Source organism: Centroberyx gerrardi, chromosome 7 (genome assembly GCF_048128805.1).
Source record: "Centroberyx gerrardi isolate f3 chromosome 7, fCenGer3.hap1.cur.20231027, whole genome shotgun sequence".
NCBI lineage: Eukaryota > Metazoa > Chordata > Actinopteri > Beryciformes > Berycidae > Centroberyx > Centroberyx gerrardi.
The window spans coordinates 27372374-27396555 of record NC_136003.1 but is presented as its reverse complement, the minus strand read 5'-3'; the positions used below and the strand labels follow the sequence as shown (position 1 = coordinate 27396555).

Genomic DNA, 24182 nt, shown 5'->3' with positions numbered 1-24182 from the left:
TTATTTTACTGCTGCCTTTTTTCTTTTACTATTATTATTATTAGTTGTAGTAGTAGTAGCAGCAGGTAACAAGTCACTAGTAAGAATAATAGTAGAAGCAGTAGTAGGCCTAGTTATAGTAGTAGTAGTAGTAGCAGTAGAAGTCCGGTAATAGTAGTAATATTGGTAGTAGCAGTAGTATCAGTCTAGTAGTTGCATTTGTACTTTGAAACATTTATTTTGAAAGTTTTTTTTTTTAGCAAGTTAAAGCCATGCTTTTATTTTTTATTTTTCCCTTTATTAGCCAGTAGAGGGCGGTAAATGCAGGCTACCGGTTTTCAGTTGGTCAGTTGTTTCCCTTCAAAATAAAAGCACAATTATCAGTCAACTCATTGCAACGCGTGCTCTTCGTCAATAATGGTTTTATTTTGAAGGTTATAACCGGAAGTCGCATTTTGCTATTGTGTTTAGCTTGACATAGTCAACACAACCCAGACTGATCTGACAGATGTTCCTCTTCGCTCAGGAGGAAAAGCCGCTCCGTTCAATGCCAAGCGAACGGCAGAGCGTTTTGCGTTTGGATTTATGACCGAGGAGAAGCACACTGACTGAAACATGTCAGGGGAAAAGGCTACGAGTCCCTGTAGTAAATTTCAAGCCAATATTTTTAATAAAAGTAAATGTCAAAACTGCTTCAAGTCTCGGGAGCTACATCTGTTGACTGACCATGACATGGAACAGGTAACTACGGCTGGTTTTAATTGTTTTAGTGAAAAACTGCAGGACTACAGCATAGAACTTCCTTTGCCTTTACTTTAAATAGTTTCTTGAGAGTGAGTCCTTTTTCATAATGAGCTTTCATTCTGAGTCAGCTTTTATTCTGAGTCAGATGAAAACGCGCTGTTTTTCTATTACAATGTGGGAAGTAACATACAATGTCTCCTGCTGTTATGTTGTTATATCCTATTCACTGACAAACTGAATATTACTTGAACATTACCTTTGTTTTAAATTGTTTTTTTGAGAGTAATTCCCTTTTCACAGATAAATGAGCTCAGTCTCAGCCTTCATTGTCATTCAAAGTCAGATGTTATATTGTCTCCTATGTTATTGACATCCTATTAACTGACTAATTGGTGCTATGTTACCAATCTGATGCCCCCCTCCAAAAAGAATATTTTTTCAGCCGGGTGTGTGTGAAGACAGTCATGTCAAGGTGATGGAGGGAAACTATCATGACAGCTTAGTACATGCCGCACATTGTTAAAATATGTTATTACTAGTCTGTCCCCCTGCCCTTGCACTGCGCCCTGTAATTTAAGCGGTGTTGCACAACCAGTAAACATGACACACTAGTTGGCTCATATGCATGGTATTAGTCTGGCGTGGTCTACTGTGCTTTACAGACATCTGCTACTGTGCAGTCTTTGTAAACATGCTGCATCTTGATTGTCTTCTTTTCGACATCCTGTAAAACATTTATTGTGTAATGTGCATCTATCTACAATTACTTTGATAAGCCTGTGTACAATCAATGAAATTTAGATTCAGATTCAGATTTTATTTACTCTAGGCCACACATCGTGGTATGGAGTACAAACATAAAACAAAACAGCAGTACAATGGTAAACAACCAGAATAGATCTTTAGCACAAATTAAGTCATTTAAAGAGAGGCAGAACATTACTCAAAGTTTACATACTACCCATGGTTTATCTGTCTGCAATAATAATATAAGTTTAAACATAGACGGATGGTTTACAAAGTATGTTGGCAGGTACTTCTTTCTATTCTCAACAATGCTTGTGTTTTTACATTCGAACAAAACGTGATATTCATCCCCCAGACAGTCATTACATCAATTACAAAACCTTTTATTCCTTTCCAGACCTTTGTATCTTCCTGTTATTTTGGGAATTCTGCTATTAGAAACTCGAAAATTACAAATAGCCTGGCCATACCTCCTGTTTTCACAAAGTAGATACTTTTCAAACTTAAAGTCCTCTTTAAATTCACAATATAAATCACATGATGACATACTCTGAAGCTCATAATGCCACTTCTGCAAAAACGGATCTTTTAACCTCTGCTCAACTGCCAGCTTCAGCCATTTAATATTATCACACCTCTGATCCAACCAAAGGTAGGAGAAACCACATTCATCTAATATTTGCTGAACAGATGTAATCCATGGTGATACATACGTTCCAGTGATATACAAGTTAAATAAACAATTATACATTGCCCGGCTGATGTTTGTTTCCTTCCTTTATCTTGCCAGGGTGTCTATGCATTTCCTCTTTTCCCCTTGGTTTGCTTAAATGATAGAAAGAGGAATCTTTGCACTTTCTTTTCCTGCATAAAGCCAAATCAACTGGCAGAGCATCAAAACATCCCAGTCCATCTGGGGACTTCAGGAGAGCACAGATACTTGTTTATTCTCTTTCATTAACTTAGTAAAAACCAGATCACGGATGGGACGATATGCTTTTCTCACGGTGCGATTGGATACGCGATATGGGGTTCACGATTCGATACAACCACGATACGATGTAATAAATAACAATTCAGCGACAGCAAAGTCTGACTTTGCAGAAATATGTTTATTTCTGACAAATCTTTCTAGCGATAGAATTGGCTTGATAGAATGTAAACAACGATTTAAAAATGTCATTACAAAGTGTAAATAATATAATGGATTGGATGGAGAATTTGTGAAATTGTGATTGGCAAGCGTCTCATTTGTGATTACTACAGCAGAATAAAGCTAATATCACGATTCATTTTTCTGTCCCACGTTACGTCACATTTTTGTATTGCGATATGTTGAATTTCGATATATCGTCCCATCCCTAGCAGTTTGTATCTGAACAAGATGATACTGCACATTTGCCATATTTTGGCTAAATTACACAGTTAAGCTCAACACTAACCAGCCAGTCTCCACTTTCTCCCTCGACCGATAGGCAAAACCCGTCTATGGCGGCTGGCTCTGCTTGGCTCCCGAGGGGACGGATTTCGACAACCCGATGCAGAGGTCAAGGGTACGACATGGCAAGACACCGCAAGTGTGAAACTGAGTTGAAAAGAACCGTTTGAATGTGATGTTGTTGATGACCAATTCTTTATCACGTGTCTCTCAATGGCAGAAATGGCAGCGGCGCTTCTTTATCCTGTATGAACGCGGCAGCCTGAGCTTTGCCCTGGATGAGCTGGTGAGAAATGGCTCTTAAACTGTAAAACTCTAAAACTGGGCCAACACACACACACACTCCAGTCAACATCAACACACAGCAGGTAGCAGTGTAAGGTCTACTCTGTATCTGTGTCCACATTTACAGTATGTAGGGATCTAGCAGGCATATTTAGGCCAGATGTTGTGTGCAGAACCGCAGCAGATGATTCGGGCTTAAGTCTGTCCTCTAATGCACACATCCCCCCCTCTCTCTCTCTCTGATCTCCTCAAATCTCATTCTGTCATCTCTTTTCATTTCACACTTCACACCACAGGCTAGTTTCCTGCCTGACTCTCATTTATCTGCGTTCTGATAATGAATCGTAGCAATATAATTCAGGGAAAATTTCATAACTAGGTTCTCAAAGTATACCCCCCCCCCCCCCCCCAACTCTGTAACTGTCCTCCAGCCCAGCACTTTGCCTCAGGGGACGGTGAACATGAATCTGTGCACGGAGGTGGTGGACGCCGAGCCCAGGACGGGCCAGAGGAACGCGCTCTGCATCGTCACACCGGAGCAGGAGATCTTCATCCGTGGGGAGAACAAAGAGATCATTAACGGGTCAGTGTGAGGGGTTTGATGTTACCGTACCTTTCTCACCTCTGAGACACATTGCACTGCACTCTTCCATGTCGAGGAGCCCCCAAAACGATCCGCATTAGAGCAGCGTGGACCCCGATTCGATAGGATTTGGTCCCAAGAAACCCCATCTGACATATATACAGAATTATATAACTGCATACTATAGACAGGAGAGTGAGACCTATGATCAGAACAGTCATCGTTATACATTCTCTCATTGCACTAACTTCTAGTGAGTTCAATTGTAGATCAATTAAAGGGCCGTTAACTAGGAATTGCAACAACATCGATGGAATATATCTCCTTGTATGAATTACGGTGTAATTGACACAACCAATAAAGTCACATTTTCACGATAGAGAGGAGTAAGCCAGCTAATTAGAGCAGAGATTCAACAGAAATGTCTAGTGAAGAGGTGATATATTACCGTGATAAATACTGGAATATAACTGCTTTGGGATTTTGCTTTTTTGGCTTGAGAACGAGGCTTTATAGCCTTTGTAGGTCTTGGAAAGGGAGTTTTTGCTCCAGTTTTTGTGCAGGCTGGAAAGTGGGTTTTGAAAGCCAGAAATCTCAGCACCTGGTCAAGTAATCATTAGGTTATTGGTATTGATCAACAGCCCTATCAACCCCCTGCCGATACATTATGACCATTTTGTGTAATTTCACTGAGGACCACCTGGAGTCTAATCTAATGGGTTTTCTCTGCTGTCGCTGGTTTTCTTCACCAGGTGGAGCGAGCAGCTGACGGTGTATCCACGGGCCAACAAGCAGAATCAGAAGAAAAAACGCAAAGTAGAACCTGTTGCCTCCCAGGTAGCAAAGAAAACATCCATCCAGTGCCTCAACGCACATTATAAAACCCCCTTTTGTTTCATATCTTTCTGGATTGTCTCAGTGGTTTTGGTTTTTATTGAACATCAGGAACCCAGTCCAGCAAAGATGGCAGCAACGGAGCCGTGTTTCCCCACCATGGAGAGCGCTGCGGGGCCCGGCTCCAGCCTGTGGCAGGAAGAGCAGCCGGGTAGGGGAGCGGATGTCACCCCTGTCTGGACTGTCACACACACAGATCCCCTGGGCCCGGACCAGACTGCTGCAGGTGCTGCAGAGAGGCAACACACACACACACACACACACTAGAAAGAGACATTGGGCTTTTATGTCCGTCAGCCGCTCGCAGTCATTTCCTGTCCTCTCATACTGTCCTAACGTCCTGCAGATGTTCACACACTTACAGTTAAGACATCACATCACATTGTATTTATACATTTCATTTTAACCCTTATTTAACCAGGCATGTTGACTAAGAACACATTTTGTGTTTATGGGAATGGCCTGAGGGAGTTGCTGTTGTAGCGGGAAGCAGAGCTGCGTAAACACATAAACACACACACACACACACTGGGAGATGTGCAGGAAAACCCTGTTTTCTTTGCTGAGCAGCTCCACTGAGGATGAAATGCTTTGCTCAAGGACACATCAACAGTATTTACTGCAGTAGAGGAGAGGCTTTCCTCCTCGGCCCTGGAAAACTTGCCTCTCTCTAACCTTCAGGCATCATAAAAGCCAAACTTCAGACATAAGCTATAAAAGGCTGTTTAACAAGTGCTAAGAGGCTTGCTGATTAGCGCAGAGCAGATATTCCTCCGTACTGGAGCTGGGTGGTGTGCCTGGAGTGGACACCAGTTTGACTCTGGCGTCAGTCTCATTGCAGGGTCTGGAAAGGTCTTGTAATAAAGGCCTGGATTAACCCCTGCTGACTCTGCCTTCATTAGACTGATGGAGATTACAGTCATGGGCCGATGAGAACAAACAGGGAGTCTCTCTAATGAACGATGCTCTGTCAGGATTGGATCAGGTTTCCCACTGGTCATTGAATTCCTGGAGTATCATGGAATTGCGAGAGGTGTTTTCCAGACAGGGCAAGTCAGGGAATTTGATAAATTATCTGAAGAATTCAAGGAATATCAGGAACAAATGGGTCACTTCACAGGAATAAGCCAGAATGTATTTTACAACCTGTTTCACACATTTGTTCTATTAGATGGTTTTCAGCCCAACTGGAGTGGAAATCAGACTGTTTCCCTTAGGAAAAACAACATAACAAACCAGGAAGGAAGAGCATCTTTAGGTCATGGTAGCGCCCCGACTTAGTTATGGAAAGTCACGGAAAAGTTAAGGAATATGACATCAGGGCCAGAGTGGGAAAACTGAAATAGCCCTGTGTGATTAAAAAGAAGGAATAGATTCAGCTACTTTTGGTGGACGGTGGATATCTGTAAAAAAAAAAAAACATCTTTAGTGGTACAGAAAAAGCAGAAACCTTCCATCAGGGTTACATGACAAAGAGACAATGGGTTTTCAATACCTTTCCAACCAATCGCCCTGTGTGATTACATGTTTCAAAATGCGATCCACGCAGCAACAAGTGTATGAGATTGCACTTGCAGTATACTTCAGTATTTCTTCAACTCCAGTTTGAAGTCTCTCTGTGTTGCTCTCTGTATCCAGGCAACATGTCGCGCTACCTGTGCCCGGTCTCCAGGGAGTCCTTGGCCTCGGACAGCAGCTGGCTCTCCGGCACTTTCAGCGGCTCACTCAGCTCCTTGGACTCGGTGGCCAGCGGCAGCACCGACCCTGGCAACGACAACCAGCCGGCCGAGTCCGGGCCAAACAACATGCACACACCCACCAACAACAAGAACCAGAGGGAGGACACGAGGTTAGAAACGAATCCAGGACAGTCCAGTCATTTTTTTGTGATAATACAGTGTAATAACTCTCCTACACACAGTATTCAGCAATAATCTAATGTTTATATTTTATGTATGTTTGCATGTAATCTGTCAGTAATGCAAGCAGTCATTTAAACTGTCCTGGCAGAGGAAAAGGGGGCAATGTGTAAGCAATTAGCACAAAGGACATCTAATGCCTCCCTGCCTTCCCCTCAGCATAAAGTTGAACAGCCATCACACACCGCTAAACACCAGATCAAAGGCTCGTGCTCAACCCCTCCATTAGAGATCCGACTGCCGCGTTTTTAAATTTAGCTTAAAGAAACCCTCCCATTCTGAGCCCCAGCAGCATATAAAACGGTCATGTGACAAGAGTATCTCAGTTCCTCACTCATTGCCTTTTTGGGAAACAAAAACACAAAATACTTGAAACCCCCCTCCCTCAAATAAGGCCAGAAATTCCAAAAGGCTGGTGTAATTAGATATTCGTGGCATTGTTTCTCAGGACCTTATTGCTGACTGTCAGAGAAAGTAGACTTCATCTTAAGGTTTATATTCAGGGCACAGAATGTATTCCAGAAGAGGAAAGAGTAATAGCCTAATAATAACCTTAATTTGTGTAGCACCTTTCATACACAACATTCCAACATGCAGCTCAAAGTACTGTACATCAATAGAAGGCAGATAAAAAACATCTAAAAAGATAATATATATATATAAAAGAACAAGCAAAATGCATTGCATTAAAAGAATCAAATCAAGTATAAATAGAAAGATAAAAGAACACAGTCAAATCAAATAGTAGTAAAGTATCCTGCTCCATTAGAAGTATTGTTACTTTGCTGAAATTGTACATATGTACATATAAAATTACTGGTGTAATAATGTAGCTACTTAAGTAAAAATAACGTTTCCCTATTTAAAACGTACTGAGGGAAACAGGTAATTTTACATATGATTCTTCCCATCCTAAAACCCATCCAGAAAACTCAATATATGTAATATTTCACGTTTTTATAGACTATGTTGAGCTTCGAAAATATGTCATTATTCGATCTGTGATTAAGAAAAACTAAAAATTCCCATCCTTGTATTCAATAATACTACTGGTGGTTCTTTTGCTATTAGCTATTTTGCTATTAGCTATCCTGTCCAACTAGCTAGCAAGGCTAGCAAACAAGCTAGCAAGAACCAAACAAACGCAAACCAATATCTGCACGTATAGCTTTTTAGCTAAATGTTAACTAAGCTACTATCATGGATAAATTTGAGCATTTAACCTCCATATGCTGGCACATATACAGTTAACAGTTACGCCAGTTTCTGCTGCAATGCTCATGGAGAGCCTACAAAATTGTAACGGATGTAAAATCCAACAAATTATAATACTGCAGTCGAAACATACTTAAGTAAAAGTAAAATTACTGACTTCACAAATACTCAAAAAAGTACAATCACAGTACACACATCACACACATGTCCCAACAGATATTCACTTGCTGTGTCTTGCTGTTGCAGAAGAGATCCTAAACCTGCCATTTAACTGATGCCCCTTTTCACTGTTTTATATTCATGTATTAATAATATCAGGTTACTTTGGGGTATTCAGCTCATGTTATACCTGCTCTCCTTCAACACAAAACTCCTCTGTCACCGCTGGGAAGGATGTCACTTCTTATTTTGTCTCTCAGCAGCAACAATAGCAGTAATGACACTCAGAGAAACACTCAGATCTGGGCTGCATGAGTCTCCTCACGGCTCTTTTCTGCAGTACAGGTGCTGTTTGGACTCCATTATTAAGCTGTCATTCTCAATGTCATGCTGGTGGAAATGATGTCAGAGCCCACCTGTGTGAGAGGGGGGTCAGGGAAGCCACACAGTGTGTTTTTCCTCCCGTTGAATGATTCACTAATTTGTCGTCCCCGTTTTCCAGCCACCTCAGGCCGACAGAGGGGTCGGTGGGTTTGGAGCCGGCAAATTCGAAGGCAACTGACAAAGAGCAGGAAGGGGATCCGGCTGTTTCCAGGAAGGGCAGGAGTGAGACTCGCACCAACAAGCGAGAGGTAACAACACCAACTGTGGGAAACACGGTTTATTTCACATTTTCAGTGTTGATACTAGGGTTCGGCCGATGTGTTGGTTTGCTAATATATCAGGACAATATTTTCCTTTTTATGAAAAATCTGATATCAGCCAGTCAGTGTCATCTACCTCCAATATGATGGATATGATGCAGTTTGATCACATGTTTATTGTAGAATTGATCAATACATTGGCTGTCTATAGGAAGGCTTACCTGAATTGATTCTAATGAGACATTTTGATCCATTGAGATTCCATACAAGTATGCATGAATATGTATTTAGTATTAGTATAGTATAGTAGTAGTTAGTATAGTATTAGTATTAGTATCAGTATTCTGGGTTTCAATGGAGAGTTTTCAGTGTCTCATGTTCTGTTTCAGAGGCTTTTATACCTTTGACAAGAATCAAATTCTGGGAGAAACGCTCAATACTTGTAATTTTTTGGCATGAAAATGGTCAAATATCATCCAGACATTCAATATCAGCACAAAACATCAGCTATCAGCAGCTTCAATCAAAAAATATCAATATAAATCTTCAAAAACCAGACAAGTCGAACCCGAGTTGATTCACAAATACAGTGTTGCCGTGTCAACAGAAAAAGATGAAAACCCCATTTCCAGATGTTGCTACCATATGATATTAATAATATTAAGTAATGCCGATTGATCTAAACATGGGTTCGGTCATCTGTCATTATTAAGACCAGTCACACTATCCAGCTGGTTGCACTGGGCTGGACTGGTTTGAACATGACTCATGAGACCAGGTGTTATGCAGCGAGACGTCACCTCAGCGATAAAACTCTGGCCTGATTGTACGCTGTCGAAGGCTTCTGGACGAAGGAGGGATGGAGCGCTTACATTCCTCACTGTGACTGTATGTGTGTGTGTGTCTGTCTGTGTGTGTAAGTATGAGGGAAAAGGATATCGATTAATTCAAGCCTTCGCCTCTCATCTCTCTGCATCTCACAGTTGGGTGTGTTGCGCCTTCAGAGTCCGTGCTCAGCAACTGAAAGGCGGGTGATGAGAGTTTGGCATGAAACGCGTGGATAAGTCAGTCCTCCCCTGGTCGGCCCTGTCGAGGCATGTGTTTCTGCATGTGTGTGAGTGGGTGCGTGTGTCAGCAGGTGGGAGAGGAGCGGTGATTCATTCTGTAGCTGTGTTTTGTTTTCTAACAAAACTGGTTTTGATGCCCCGGAGGTGTTCAGTCTGCCTCCTGTTGTGTGTTGTAATCTGGGAAACGGCATTCCTCTGACAGACATTTTCCAGGGATTCCTCATAGCCTAAACAAGGATACAGTGTACAGTGTTAGGAGCGACTCTCAAGGGCTCGACTCCTGCTAGCTCATTACTAGGATCTCGGTCCTTGGGGGTTTAATAATTTCTCTGCCGACCCGGGGATCCGAACTGTAGAAGCGCGGACATTAAGCGAGCTCTATAAACTCTGGGGAAGCTCACAGAGTAGAGCCTCCATTTGCTTCTCCTCGCCAAGTGCACATCTGTTTGTGAATGATCGTCACTGTGTGTTGTCAGGCTAGCTCCTAGTGATTAAGGAGGTGACTAAACCTTAACAAGTGTCTGTCTGTGTGTGACAGCAGCAACAAAACATGAACATGCGGCATAAACAGTTCAATACGTAACACTGAAGTGGGAACACGATGGGTTTGCATGTAGAAAACAGCGCTATGTCCCAGAGCGTATTGTATGGTTATATTCATTCGGACACAGCAACACAGATGGTCATCACTGTGGGCTTAAGGTTAATCTTTGATTAAATACACAGGCTCATTCCAAAGGATTTTCCTTTTAAATACTCCAGCAGCACATTTTATCCCATGCGGTGATTTATGTGTCTTTGGGTGCGTTTGTTTTGGTAGGCAGGAGAAGGTCAAAGGCCTGTCCGGAGTTCATTCAGTCCCCTGGGCTCAGATTCCCAAGATAGGCTCGTCCTTTTCCCCTCTCCCAGCTTGTCCTTGGGAGAGGAGGCGTCTTCACAAAGCGGGGGACAGACTCTGTCTGGAGCGGTCAGCGTTTGTTTGGGAAGAAAAAAAGGGCAGCTCACACTGCAGCCAGAGCAGAGCACAGTGTTCCCCCATGTTTTGTGTCCTTGGATAGTTTTCAGTGTAAATGCCTGAAAAAAAAAGACAAAGAATGTTCTGTATCTATTAAAGTGTTCATTTTTTTCCATTAAGGGAGTTATATAAGAGGGAAGAATGAATCTTTTGAAGAGCAGAGGAGCTCAAGTAAATAAAAAAAAGCGAACTTACCCTTGTTTCATTCAGCGGTGTGTAATCTAGACTTGAAAGAGACCCTCTGATATGCTCTATTAAAGCAGTTGTATTAGCCAGGATGAAACCTAATAATAAGAGGGATGCAGGAATCCTGTTCAGACAAAGATTTTGGACTTGTAGCATCTTTTTGAAATGTAAGACAAGAAAGCCATGGAGCATCAGGGATTATGTAGCTTCTAAAGCCTTTTCATGCATTCCATCGCCAAATCCAGTCATCCATGTGCAATTCACTGGTGATGTGAGTAAGAGTTTACCAGGCACTGTAGAAAGCCTCTTCGGCTCCCTGCGGTGCTCTGTAGCAGGCCTAATCCTTACAGCTGACATCTCTGCCAAGGCTCCTGACTATCGGTTACTCTGTCCGATGGAATGCGGGCCGCACATACAAACTACCGCGGTCCTGATCGAGGAAACACATCACGTTTTTTCCCCTCAATGAAAGCCTGGATCTCATAAAGCCAAACGTCGCTGATGAAAGGAGTTGTTATAATTTCAATACGCGCCGCATGGTTTTCCACTCATTTGATTCTTGACTTGTTGTCTCTACCAGAAACTCCAGTCGTGCGGAGACATTGCCCAGCTCACCGCACCCCCTCCTCAGCGAAGAGCCAAGTCTCTGGACCGCAGGACTTCAGAGTCCGTCATGACTGTGAGTGACCGAACAGATTTAGACAATTTAGTAATCCTCCCTCAATGAATTTTGGAATAAAAATACAAAGTATTCGCATCTGGAAACGTATTTAAAGCCGCACAAGGCAACTTCACACGTTTGGCGGCTCCAAATGGCAGCGAGAGGTCATTTCAATACCCAGAAATCCTGTAGTGTGACGGTCACACTACAGGACTCTACACACTACAGGACACTCTCGCTGTCGGTGTGGGCTGTGCTGATTCATGGATCTTCAGTTTCAGTCTTCGTTCCAAGGAAACTGATGGGATTGGATTAACCAGGAACTGTATTTCCCTTAAGGGTTAGGGTTAGGGTTACGGTTAGTGATGTTACTCATCAGTGATAAGAATGAAGACCCTGAACAGTGTTAATGTCACTATGCAGGAACTAATGTTTATTCACCACTTAAGTGACCAAAGAGGGAGTTAATTATATGACTATAGAGGGAAACATAGAGAAATTGCAACCAGCTGCAACTACAGCTGATCCATGTGTTCAGCTGATGTTTTTACGTTCACATAGTATTCTCAACAATAGCACATCTTCCATATAATGCTTGCACTTGATTTCTCATAAATTCTCATTAGCCTTCCCTGTATATCCTATACTGGATGATTATTGTTTATTCACTGCTAGCTGAATTGAATTTGCATGTCTGTTAGTCCACATTCAGAACTGGAAACTGAACCTTCATACCATAGTTTGCCTATTTTTAATGACAAAAACGTGTCTATATGCTGTATCTTTTTTCAGCCAGATTTACTTAACTTCAAGAAAGGATGGATGGTCAAATTGGACGAGGAGGATCAGGTAAACAATCTTTACAATCCTAACTGGATATTGATGAAGATTGGAGTGATGTTGGCCATTTAAATGATTGAGATAAATTGTTCTTGAATACCTTCCACATGTCTTTTGCTTCCCTCTAGTGGAAGAAATATTGGTTTGTGCTGTCGACTGATAGTCTGAGATACTACAAGGACTCTATAGCCGAGGAGGTATTTCAGTGCTACTGTGCATGCACTCATTTGTTTTTAACAGAGCATGTTTATTTGTGCTTCATTCAAGACTTTCAAATGGCTGTCTTCTGTCTTCTGCTTTCTCCTCCCAGGCTTCAGACCTCGAAGGGGAAATCGACCTGGCGAAGTGTTACAGTGTCTCTGAGTACCAGGTGCAGAGGAACTACGGCTTTCAGATCCATGTGAGAGTTAAATAAACAGCTCATACACAGCCTTGGTTCATTCTATGGTCTACTTTCTATTCCCTACATTTATAAGAAGTGAAGTTAAATGTTCTCGTCTCATAGACCCAGAAGGGTGTCTTCACATTGTCGGCCATGACGGCAGGGATACGCAGGAACTGGATCCAGGCCCTGATGAAAAATGTACATCCATCTAACGCTCCGGATGTAGCCAGGTAAATTCAGATTACACTTTTGATATATTCCTGTAGGACAGTGTCTTAATAAAATGGCAATATTGTTTTGCACTATTATAACATGGGTGCCAATTGGGTATTGCCAGATCTTAGCCTAAGTGAGTCCAAATTTGATCTTATTATTATAAAAGGAGAGCAAAAAGGAGAGCAAAGATCAAGTAAAAATTGTCAGGAATCTATTTGGAAGCCACATGTAAAGAAAATTACACCAGGGGAACATTAAAGACCAATGTTCCCTCTAAGCTGATAGTTTGGTGATCTACATCTCATAATTTATCACATTGACCAAATACTAATAATAATATCTTGAGTCAGTCATTGCTCCACTTATACCCAGAAATGTGATATAACTGGCTTTCGAACTTTGGGTGGCAAATTATATTAATAATAATAATAATGCATTTTATTTATACTGCACATTTCATTCACAGTGAATCTCAAAGTGCTACAGAGTTAAAAACAAAGCAAAACAAAAACGAAGAAAAGCGGGGACTTTGCCGTAGCTTAGGGTTTAGTGAAATGACGCCTCTGCATTATAATATTCTCCCATTCTCATTCTTCTCGCCATGCTGTTGTGTTGCGATACAGTTTGCCAGGACACCATGTTCCCTGCGGCCCGCCTGAAGCCCTCCCCAAGCCAGATGTGACTCAGGACTCCTCCTCCTCCGCCGAAGTCCCCGCAGAGGCAGACCAGCACCCCAAACACAGGAGCGTGATGGAAAGACGGCGGGAAGGGCGCTACAAGACCTTTGACTGGGCCGAGTTCAGGCCGCTGACCAAGCCCGCGCTGGAGCCGGACGCTCAGAGGCCTAAGGGTCCGTGCTCATTTGAGGTGGGCGACCCGGAGAGGAAGAAGAGGCGGGAAGAGAGGAGGAAGAGGTATGAGAGCATGCTAGGCTTCCCTCTGGCCTGGGAGGTGATGGGAGATCGCAACGGAGCGGGCGGCGGCGGCAGAGCGTCGAGTCCCCGCTCACAGCAGAAGGTGGAGGAGGAGATCGAGCAGTGCTGGCAGCAGGTGGAGAGGACTGTCTTCAGGCTGGAGAAGACGGTGCCGCTCCATCATACTGAGGCCAAGGACACCACGGAGATGGAGAGGCTGCTGGACAGCTACAGGAAGGGGGTGAGAGGACTGTTAACTATGGACTGATATGGGATTTTGAAGACAAATATTTGAAGACAATATTTAGATAGACGATATTTTGTTCTTTATATTTGACCATTTTTATGCCCCCAAAAATACAAGTATTCATTGTTTCCCCCAGAATTGTATTGTTGTCAGGGTGGAAAAGCCTCTGAAACAGCATTTAGACCATCATGGGACACTAAAACTCTCAAAACCCAGGATAATGAAATTCTTTTAGGTGGGTTGGAAGCTCCTGTTCAATAGTAGGGGAAACTCTTGGATACTGTTGGGCTGTTTTTATGTAGCTCTGGTCAAGGAGGAAACTCCATCATATAGGAGGTGGATGACATGACTGGCCAATATCCTGTGTTTAATAAAAGGCCAGTATCGGCCTATCCCTACTGTACCTTGAGACCTTATATCCTATGGGATAACATCTTCTGTCTCTGTAGTGTCAGGCAGGTTGATGACCATAATTGCCTCCTGGACAGGAAAGCATGGTTACACAGACCTGGATGTCTTTCTAAGTTCCTATCAAAATCATTATTGTAGCTACAAGCTTAGGATGTGAGAGGCCTTCAAAGTAACTAGTTGGATTTGTGTTGTTGAAGGTTGAGGATCTGAAAGCCCAGCTGGCAGAGTCGGACCATCGCAGACTAGAGCTGGAAGCTGAGCTGAGTACAGCAGGTTATCATCAACAGCACGTCTGCCCATTGGTAAAGCAAAACAGACTGTTTGGCTTCATCTACTTGTTTTTTGTTTGTTCATTTGTTTTTGATGTTTGGGTTTTGTTATGGAACTATCGTGCTGTGATAGATTTTGATCACTCTCAGTGCCTTAACATATGGTAGCTAATCCTCCCATTTCCCTTTTCTCTGTTCCCTTTCCTAAGCTTGACCCCCCGCTAAGTTCTGAAGCGGATTTCGGCCCGTTGGGGACAAATGAAAAGCCATTGAACAGTCACACACAGAGCCTGAGAGACATGTACAGAGATACCCGAGAGCTCCTGCAGCAGCAGAACATGATAAGACAGAGCATGCAAGAACAGCTTGGCCATGTGTTGTCTTCATCAGCACCTCAGCACCCAACTGAATGTCAGACACCCAGCATTTGGCTGCATGATACTGAGGGCAATCTGCGAGAACTGGTGGATTTGCTTCCTGACTGTCCTGTGACAATAACCACACCTTCACTGTCGCCTGCTTTAGACAGCCAATGCTTATTGCTCCAGGAAGGAGAAACCAGAGGGCCAAACATGGACAGTAAAACAACTGGCCACCAGAATCAGCTGGATAGAGAAATCCATCAGCAGGTTCTCAGCTCAGAAACACAAATAAATAGCAGCGAATGGAGTGCAGATCAAAGTTTGCCGATCAAGGAGAAAACCAAGGAGGGAGACGACGACTCTCTGAACTACTGTGACTCCCTAAACTGCGTGGAGCAGCATATGGTTCCAGACCAGGCAATGATGAGGGGGCTTTCCCAAGAAGTGGAGCTGCTCACCAGCCAGAACGAGGCCCTCAACCAGCGCAACCAGGAGATGCTGAACCAGCTGACAGAGGCAGACCGGGAGATCGAAAGGCTGAAAGCAGAGCTAAGCGGCAGGTACACCGAACCCCATCACCTGCCCGAGGTGGAGCAGCTGAGCCAGACGAGGGCAGAAGATCTGGAGAAGGAGCTGAGCGTGAGGAACCAGCAGCTCCTGGAGGCCCAATCGCTGATCGCCTCCCTGGAGGAACGTCTGGGCGAGTCGGAGATGCAGCTACAGCTGAGAGAGGCCGCTCTGCCCGACCTGGGGTCAGCAGCAGAAACAGAGGAGGCAGGAGAGGAGAAAACCGACGCTCTGCACTACGATAAGAAAGCAGAGGGATACTTTCTCCGGTGTTTTGAGGCCACCGAAGCCAAGCTGACAGAGCTGGAGAGGCAGCTCTGCCAATCAGAAGTGACCTGCAGGGAGCTCCAGGCCCGCAACGCGGAGCTGAGCGAGGCTGAGAGACTTTACAGCCAGAGAGCGACAGAAGCAGAGGCTGACATCCGGAGGCTGAATCAAGAGTTGGAGAACGAAAGGTTGAAAGAGGGAGAGAAGTTGCCAGGTAGAAACGTGTCAGTTTCAGGCGAGGACAGGATCCAGCAAGTGGTAGAGGGGATGGTAATGAGGTTGAAAGCCTTAGGGAAATTACTGGAGGTGATTGACAGGTTGGATTTGGGAGTGATGAAGAGATCAGAGGAAAGTGAGCAGGGGGAAGAGAAGCCGGCGGTGGTCAGCCAGCTTAAGTGGGAGGAAGAGTTTTGGGGCGCGCTGCTGAACGAACTGAAAGTCAGCTCTTCGCAGCTGAGCGAGGAGAAGCACGTGGATGTACTTCTCAGCGAGGTGACAGAACATTTGGTAGTGGAGAAGCAAATGCTGCTCTTAGCCCACGATCTACTCTCTGAGACAGATTCATGCGCAGAGGATGGGAGGGAAGGTTTGGAGGGGACATGTGAGAGCGAGCCTTTGAAAGACCTGGATATCATTGGGAATATCGCAAGTGTAACAGTATCGGAAAACGAAGGGAAGGATGATAATAGCGGGATATTTGATTTGAGTAGCCAGCATGGTGACAGAAGCATCAAGAGACATTTTACAGAGATCACACAGACGAAGATTTCTTTGCTAAACCACATCGCCGCCTCTGTCGGCGACTCTGCCAGTGACAAACTCCAGTTCATGGCTCACAAGCTTTGTGACTTTCACATTTCGGAGCATCGCTGGTCAGATTTGATTCACTCCGCAGCAGCTGAAGCATTGCACTGCTGTCACATAAGCAGGCTTCATTCAGCGTACCAGAGGGAGCTTGAAGAAACCAAACGGAGATTATTACTCACCTCCTCTCTCATCTGCAGCAACTGTGCTGGGCTGATGAGTGAAAACGAGGAGTTAAGGGCGAGATTGTCAAACCTAGAACAACAACGGATTCCTTCATTGGACGCTGAGATGCCCACACTTAGCCAGACGGAGCACAATTACCTGCAGGACATAGATAATGAGCTACAGGTAGCGGACAGCACAGATGTAAGTATTGCAGAGGAAATGGAGGAAGAGAACACAAAACAGGAGACGGCTGCTGAAGAGAAAGCGCAGGAATTCGAGATGGTCGAAGGAGAATCCTCGCTCAGCAGCGCCGTGGAAATCCCCGTTTCAAGCGCCGAGGGTCAGAGGAGGATCCAGGCGGAGATCTCAGATGAAAACACAGAGACAACTGAGGAAGCCGGTCCGAGCCTTGAGCCGGAGGAAGTCGTGTTGTTGAGGAGGAGAGTGAAGGAGCTGGAGGAACAGCTATTTGTCTTAGCGGAGCAGATGAAAGCAGAACTCGATGGGGAGATGAGTTGTGTTCAGCTGCAGCATGAGAAGGAGATGGAAAAGCTTAAGGTAAGTAGTACTGGGGTTTGACTGATATGGGGTTTTGAAGGCCAATACTGATATTTTTGGGTTGAAGCTGCCGATAGCTGACGTTTATTTAAACATTTCTTTAAAATTTAAAGTATTCAGTGTTTCCCTCAGAACTTTATTCTTGTCAGAGTCACTAAAAATCTCCACTGAAACCCAAGATGATAATAATAATCACAATAATAATAACATATTCATGCATACTTGTGTGAACTCTGATCAAAATGTCACATTAGAATCAATTCTGGTTAAGGTCTTCCCATAGACAACCAGTGTAGTATTGATCAATTCTACAATAAATATCAAACAAACTGCATCATATCCATCAGAATAGAGGTGGACAACACTGATTGGCTGATATCTGTCTATACATCAGTCTAACCCTAGGTAGCACCCGATTTAGATTGAACATTTTGACCAATGACATCAAATGTAAATAACCACAAATCTTCTCAAAACAGCCCTTAGATGATAGAGATAGATGTATATAACAGTAGTCCATACTGTAATATACTGAAGGTTCTAAGCGTGTGATCCATGTGAACGTCCCGTGTGCCTCCAGGTCACATGTGAGCGTGGGTTCGCCACCATGGAGGATTCTCATCAGAAGGCGCTGGAGGAGCTGCAGCGCCGACAGCAGCAGCAAGTGGAGCGCCTCCTGCTGGACCGGGACAGACTGCTGGAGGAGGAGACCGCCGCTACTGTCACCGGTGAGGGAGGCTGTGTGTGTGTGTGTGTGTGTGTGTGTGTGTGTGTGTGGTTTGAGCAGAGAGAGAAAAGAAAAAGAAATACAGAGAGGGAAGGAGATGCAGATGAAATTAGTTTAATGTCTGTACACTATGTCGTTTGCTGATATTGGCTTTTTATTAAAAATCAGATGTGCCATGGTATTTATCGTAGAATTGATCAATATTACACTGGTTGTCAGTGGGAAGCTCTTGAACCTGAATTGATTCTAATGTGATATTTGATCACATTCCACACAAGAATGCATTAATGTGTTGTATTATGTTGTATTAAGATATATATTATTATTATTATTATGGTTTTCAGTGGAGAGTTTTTGTGTCACATGTTCTAAATGCTGTTTCAGGCTTTTCCACCCTGACAAGAATAAAATTTGGGGGGGAAACACTGAATACTTGTAATTTTTTGGCATGAAAATTGTCAAATATCAGCCAGACATTCAATCTCTAGGGGAGTCTAGGGGAAACACAAAATCCTTGTCATGGATTTTTATGGCATAAAACATACAGACATACAGATATTGATAATATCAACACAAAATATTATACATAAAATATGAAGCATTCGGCAGCTTCAAACCCTGCTTCACAGTATATACATCAGGCGAAGGCACAAGCTGCCGGAGAATATGAAGTATCTCACATTGTGTCAACTCCTCTTGTCTCAGCGATTGAAGCCATCAAGAATGCGCATCGCCTGGAGCTGGAGAGGGAAGTGCAGAGGAGACGCAGATCAGAGAACAGCGCAGGAAACACAGAGCTTGAAGAGATACGGCGGCAACACGGGTACAACTGCTGATGAAATTATTTGAAAATGATTTCCCAGCTTTTTGATTTTTTCACGCTCCTGGCTTCCATCGTCCTGGACAGTGTGTGCGGCCAAACATGCTTTTACGCCACTTGCTGTTTTGGTTTCAGTTAATTTAGACAGAATTTGGCATTTAGCGTCTTATGTTGTAGTTTGTAACTGATGTTTGAATTACCACCGGCAGACAAAACAGTCCAAATATACTGTTTTCTGTTTCAGTTTTCTGAGTCTCAAAAAGTGTGTGTGTGTGTGTGTGTGTAAAGTGAGGAGCTGGCCTCCTGCGAGCGGGAGCTGGAGGTCTTGTCGCAGCAGTTCTCTCTGAAGTGTCTGGAGAGCGGACATCTGGCCCAGGCGCTGGACGCAGAGAGGAAGGCCTTGTGTCAGTGCCAGCAGGAGAACCAAGACCTGAGGACCAGAAACCAGGTGAGAGTCCGGACACACACTCTCTCATCCGCCCAGTGTGTGTGTTCTTATATTATTGTGTACATAATTTATATCTGCACAAACATAGGGTATGAACACAGAAATGCTAATTGGTCTATTCTGGATTTTTCTCATGGTTTTAATTACCGCCCATATTCTGGTCCATCTACCAGGGTATCCTGCTGGTCCTGAAAAAGTCTGTAAAAGTCTTAAATTGTCCAAATATAAGGCCTTAAAAGTATTAAAATGTCTTAAATGCTGTAAAAGGAGTGCTGTAAAAGTGTAATGCAGGTTGTTTTTAGGGCTCCATTATCAACAAATATATCAATTATTTTTCAGATTAATCATTTAGTCTATAACATGTCAAAATAATGACAAATGCCCAGTTATCAGAGCCCAACAGGATCTTAAAGTTGCTTACTCAGTCTGACCAGCAGTCAAAAAACCCCAATGTATTCATTTTATAATCATATGAAAAGGAGAAAAGCAGCAAATCTTAGCATTTATGAAGCTGTAACCAGCAAATGTTTGACATTTTTACTTGATAAATTACTAAACGATTAATCGATTATCAAAATTATAATTGATACATTTTCAACTAATCGTTTAATCAACTAATCGTTTCAGCACTATCGATTTTTAATTACGTGTATGATTTTTATGCAGCTGCAAAATTAAATAGTGATATAGACAGATTGTTTACATTTGTTATATCTAGTTGAGGCAGAGTTGGAAAGTAAGGCAAACAAAATAAGGCAAATGGCATAAATTGTGCTGATTCACCAAAAGAGCTGAATGGGACCAGCAGCAGTGTCAGATTTATCTTCTCATGTTGTATTACCTGACTTCCAGTCGGTCACATTATGCATTTCCACTCTTAGATTAATACAGGACAGAGTTAATACAATATGCCAAACATGTTTTGCTTTCATCCCATATGCTTTAATAAACACAGTTGAGCATCTTGTCCCTATACATTTAAATTCCTGGTGCCATTTTTCTTATACTGCTGATTTATAGTTTCATTAGCTATGTGCAATTGGAAGTAAATCTGTTTTTGCTTCTTTATTTTGGCTGTTAAATTGGTCTCCAGCTCCAGGTAGCATTAACAAGGTCTTAAAAATCTCTTAAATTTGGCTTTCTGAAGCTTGCAGATGCCCTGATTTATGTTTGCAAATTGACTGAGTGCTTGTGCAGTAAGTGAGAATCCTAAGTGTTGTTGCTGACCTGTCCAGGAGCTGAGCGCTCACCTGGCTGCAGAGATCACCAGACTGTGCTCCCGGGCCAAGCAGGACGCCCCCCCGCTCTGCCAGGGGACGGACGTCTACCAAATGGAGGTGAGTCTTGTCTGCCTAGTGCAGCTTTAAATACGTTTTGTCAAATGTCTCTATCGTTTCGACCACTAGATGTCCCCCAAGGCAAATATACTGCGCAATATCAACCTTGTCCTAACGCTCCTCATGTGTTCTCAATCAATCAATGTGAAGAAGTTGTTTGATTTCTATCCCTCTATAACTATAACTAACTCTATATCTATATTCTACAAGCGTCATTGAAGAAATACGTTTATTTCTCAGATCACCCTGCGAGTGAAAGAGTCGGAGGTTCAGCGTCTGAAGCAGGAGATCACGTCTCTCAAGGACGAGCTCCAGTCGGCACAAAGGGTGAGACCGTCACACCGCCGGAATAATAATAATAATAACAACAATAACGATAACAGTCTGGGGGGGAAGCAGACGCGCCTGTCAGACTAGAGGAAGCGGAATAAACAAACACAAATCTCTGTAACCTTATAGGACAAGAGGAGCGCCACAAAGACGTACAAGGACGCGTGCACCGAGCTGAGCGCGGCGAGGGCCAAGGCAGAGCGGGACCTGGATCAGCTGAGGGAGAACCTGAGGCTGGCCCACCAGGCTCTGGGGGAACAACACACACCCTGAAACACATCTCCTTTCCCCTCATCTTTCCAGCTCTGAAGATACCTACATCACACGATCACACCTGTCACATAGTGTATTCCCTGTAGCTTTGCCCACAAGGGATTTATTTGAAAGGTGAGATCTTATATAAACCTTCCGTAACCTGTCATTGACCTATTTAATACGTGCAAGAGCTTTTTTTTTTTTTTTTTTATCTGCGATCCCATCCCACACTCCTGTTCAAGGTTTTGGCCTCTCAGTGCTGTTTTACCTGTTATCTGTCATGTCTACCATACCAAATATTAGCCTTTACCTAACTGATAAATGGTGTTTGTGATTTAAATTCATTGCTTTGGTTACTGTTTATTTGATGGAAAAAACTGCACAAATTCTGGTATTAGTAACTGACAGTTAGATTATTTTTCTTTTGTGTGTCTGCTGAATGCAACAATCAAACATCATCGTTAAAGAAAATACTTCATAAATAATCAGAATAGATTTAAAAAAAAGACATTTTTTGCCACAGAAGCATTCTTTGCCTAGGAAATCCAAACTGCAAAACTGTAGCCCACAATGTTGTATAAAATGCAGTTTGTACAGCTGTGTAAGACACACTTATTTTGTCATTGTAATAGATCTATCTTTTATTTTATTTGTCTTACCTTTACAGTATGACATTATATTTAATTAGAGTCATTCAGGAGCAAGATTACATGTCTTTTATACATCACATATCTAGTTTTCCTTCCTCATCATTTTCCCTAAAGGTGATACATGCTGTATGTGTTGTTATACTGTTCATGTTCAGTTCTTTTATATAAATTTCATTTTTTAAATTGAACTCATTTTTTAAACCTTTCTGGTAGTCTATAACTGGCAGATGACACTGTCATACACAAACTGTCATTTATATTTGTGCAATTCAGTGCTTTTCTCCTAAATGGATTTTTTCATTAAATGGCACTTTTGGACATTACTGTTGTGTTCTTATCTTTTATATTGTCCTCTGTAGGCTACAGGTTTCTGAGCTACCATTGGACAGTCGCATGGTTGGTCATGTCAATGAACCGTAATGGAAGCAGATTCTGAATCGACACTGTTAGCAGTCGGTATATTAGCGTACAGTTCATACAGTCAAGTTAATCTGATATCTTGTTAGTGGGCAGCGAGATAATATTCCAGAAACCCTTGTATTCAGCTGGCTGAAGTGTGCTCCACCCTCTGGAGGAGGAAGACCAGTGTCAAGTTACACAGAATAATAAGTACTTCCGATCACACCGTTCAAAATAAAAGCCCGAATTGACGAACGCTTGTAACGTTTTTTTTTATTTTATATATAAAATAAACAGGGTAATAAAGGCTTTTCAGATAACAAAAGGCTGTCCTCTGGCAGTCATATCGGCTGAGTTCAGCTGACTGCATTTCTAACTGCTTCCTCAACAACAGTAAGTAACGTTAACGGTTAACTTCTGTGCTACTTTGGCTGAACACTTTTTTGTCACTGATGCACCTGATCAAATCTGTGTTAGCATAATGTTAGCTTGTTAATTCACTAGTTAACCATGGTGTCAGGTAACGTAGTCTTGTTACTATAGTATCTGATTTGCACAATAGCTAATGTTACATTAATAGGTAGTCGCATGTTAACATTTAACAGTACTTGATTTGTTGGCTTGCTACTAGCTTATTAGCTTGCTGATTGGTTAACAAAGCCACAAAAGACCAACTGATTGTTTAGGTCAAGCAAGCTCACTTCTCAAACTAACGTTACAACTTGTAGTGCTTATTGGAGTAGAGGCTGGGGCTAAAGACAAGACAGTTTAATGTGTCAGTGTTCTACATTTGGAAATTAATCTACATTATCAGACCGTTCACTTCTACTTGAAACATTACTGAATGGACCACAGCCAGTTCTCCACTGGACCTTTACGATGGCCCAGCCACGGGTTGCTAGGAGATTAGTGTAAAGCCTCGTGAAGCTTTTATATTGAAGGCAAATTGCGTACTTCCGGCCTTATTGTCGCTATCTCCGGTTGGCTTGACGCTACTAGGAAGAGGGTATCCATGATGACAACTTTAAAATACCAAGAGTATGGACTCTAATTGCTTAGCTACACTTAAGGAAAATGTTTATCTATCTGGCCGTTGAGGTGCACGTCGTCTATATCTAGAAATAACATGAGCTTGCTAACGTTAGCTAGCCTGCTAGCATGAACTCGGGCTGTCGCTGCTTTTGTTTACATCCAGTCCTGATGGGCCTGAATAGGTGTGTTAGCTAACGCAGCTACCCGAATTGTTTGCAAGAAGTGTCATCCTCAGCCAGCACTTTGAGCACTGGGGTCAAACACCAACACTGCTGGCACCCTCGGGGGTAAGATTACCAGTAGTTTTAACTTTTGAAATCCGATTTAGATCCACAGCACTTCAGAGTTATTAGTTACAACCCTGGTTACATTTTCTGTTACAGTAACAGTTACTGGATGCACGATGTGATGCTATGTAAGCTTTTAATGTGATGCTTTAATGCTTTGTGGAGCACTGGTTTTAAATGGGGAAAACATTGTCTGTAATAGTAATGTCCATATGTGATATTTTTCACAGTGATGGAAGTGTCCTCTCAGGATCCATCTCCTATGGCTATGGATCTGTCAAAGGGCTACTCAGTCAATCCCCTGACCCGCAGCCACACTGAAGCCATGGACCTGGCCAAGAAGCCGGAATGGT

The 24182-nt window shown here is 42.9% G+C and overlaps 1 protein-coding gene across 3 annotated transcripts; it reads left to right on the top strand.

Annotated features, from left to right (window-relative positions):
• The first annotated feature begins 516 nt into the window (after positions 1–516).
• On the top strand, positions 517–22416 carry LOC139909143 (uncharacterized). 3 transcript variants are annotated; one of them, XM_078284724.1, is made up of 22 exons: positions 517–720; positions 2946–3023; positions 3129–3194; positions 3625–3776; positions 4529–4613; positions 4722–4896; positions 6309–6519; positions 8466–8595; positions 11456–11554; positions 12329–12385; positions 12505–12573; positions 12687–12746; positions 12882–12991; positions 13601–14132; positions 14747–14851; positions 15028–17544; positions 18125–18272; positions 18977–19094; positions 19380–19539; positions 20775–20876; positions 21117–21203; positions 21336–22416. In XM_078284724.1, the coding sequence occupies exons 1-22, from the start codon at positions 595–597 to the stop codon at positions 21477–21479; spliced, it is 5331 nt and encodes a 1776-aa protein (XP_078140850.1). In that variant the 5' UTR covers positions 517–594; the 3' UTR covers positions 21480–22416. The 3 variants fall into 3 exon arrangements, with proteins under 3 accessions (XP_078140850.1, XP_071752207.2, XP_078140851.1); XM_071896106.2 differs by having other exon boundaries at positions 12687–12776; XM_078284725.1 differs by lacking the exon at positions 14747–14851 and having other exon boundaries at positions 12687–12776.
• Positions 22417–24182: the final 1766 nt, after the last annotated feature.

Excerpts from the sequence above, each read along its gene's own strand:
- LOC139909143 (XM_071896106.2), top strand. The coding sequence starts at position 595 with ATGTCAGGGGAAAAGGCTACGAGTCCCTGTAGTAAATTTCAAGCCAAT. Across the intron at positions 6,520-8,465 it reads AACCAGAGGGAGGACACGAG|CCACCTCAGGCCGACAGAGG; the intron begins GTTAGAAACGAA and ends CCCGTTTTCCAG. Across the intron at positions 12,992-13,600 it reads AACGCTCCGGATGTAGCCAG|TTTGCCAGGACACCATGTTC; the intron begins GTAAATTCAGAT and ends GTTGCGATACAG.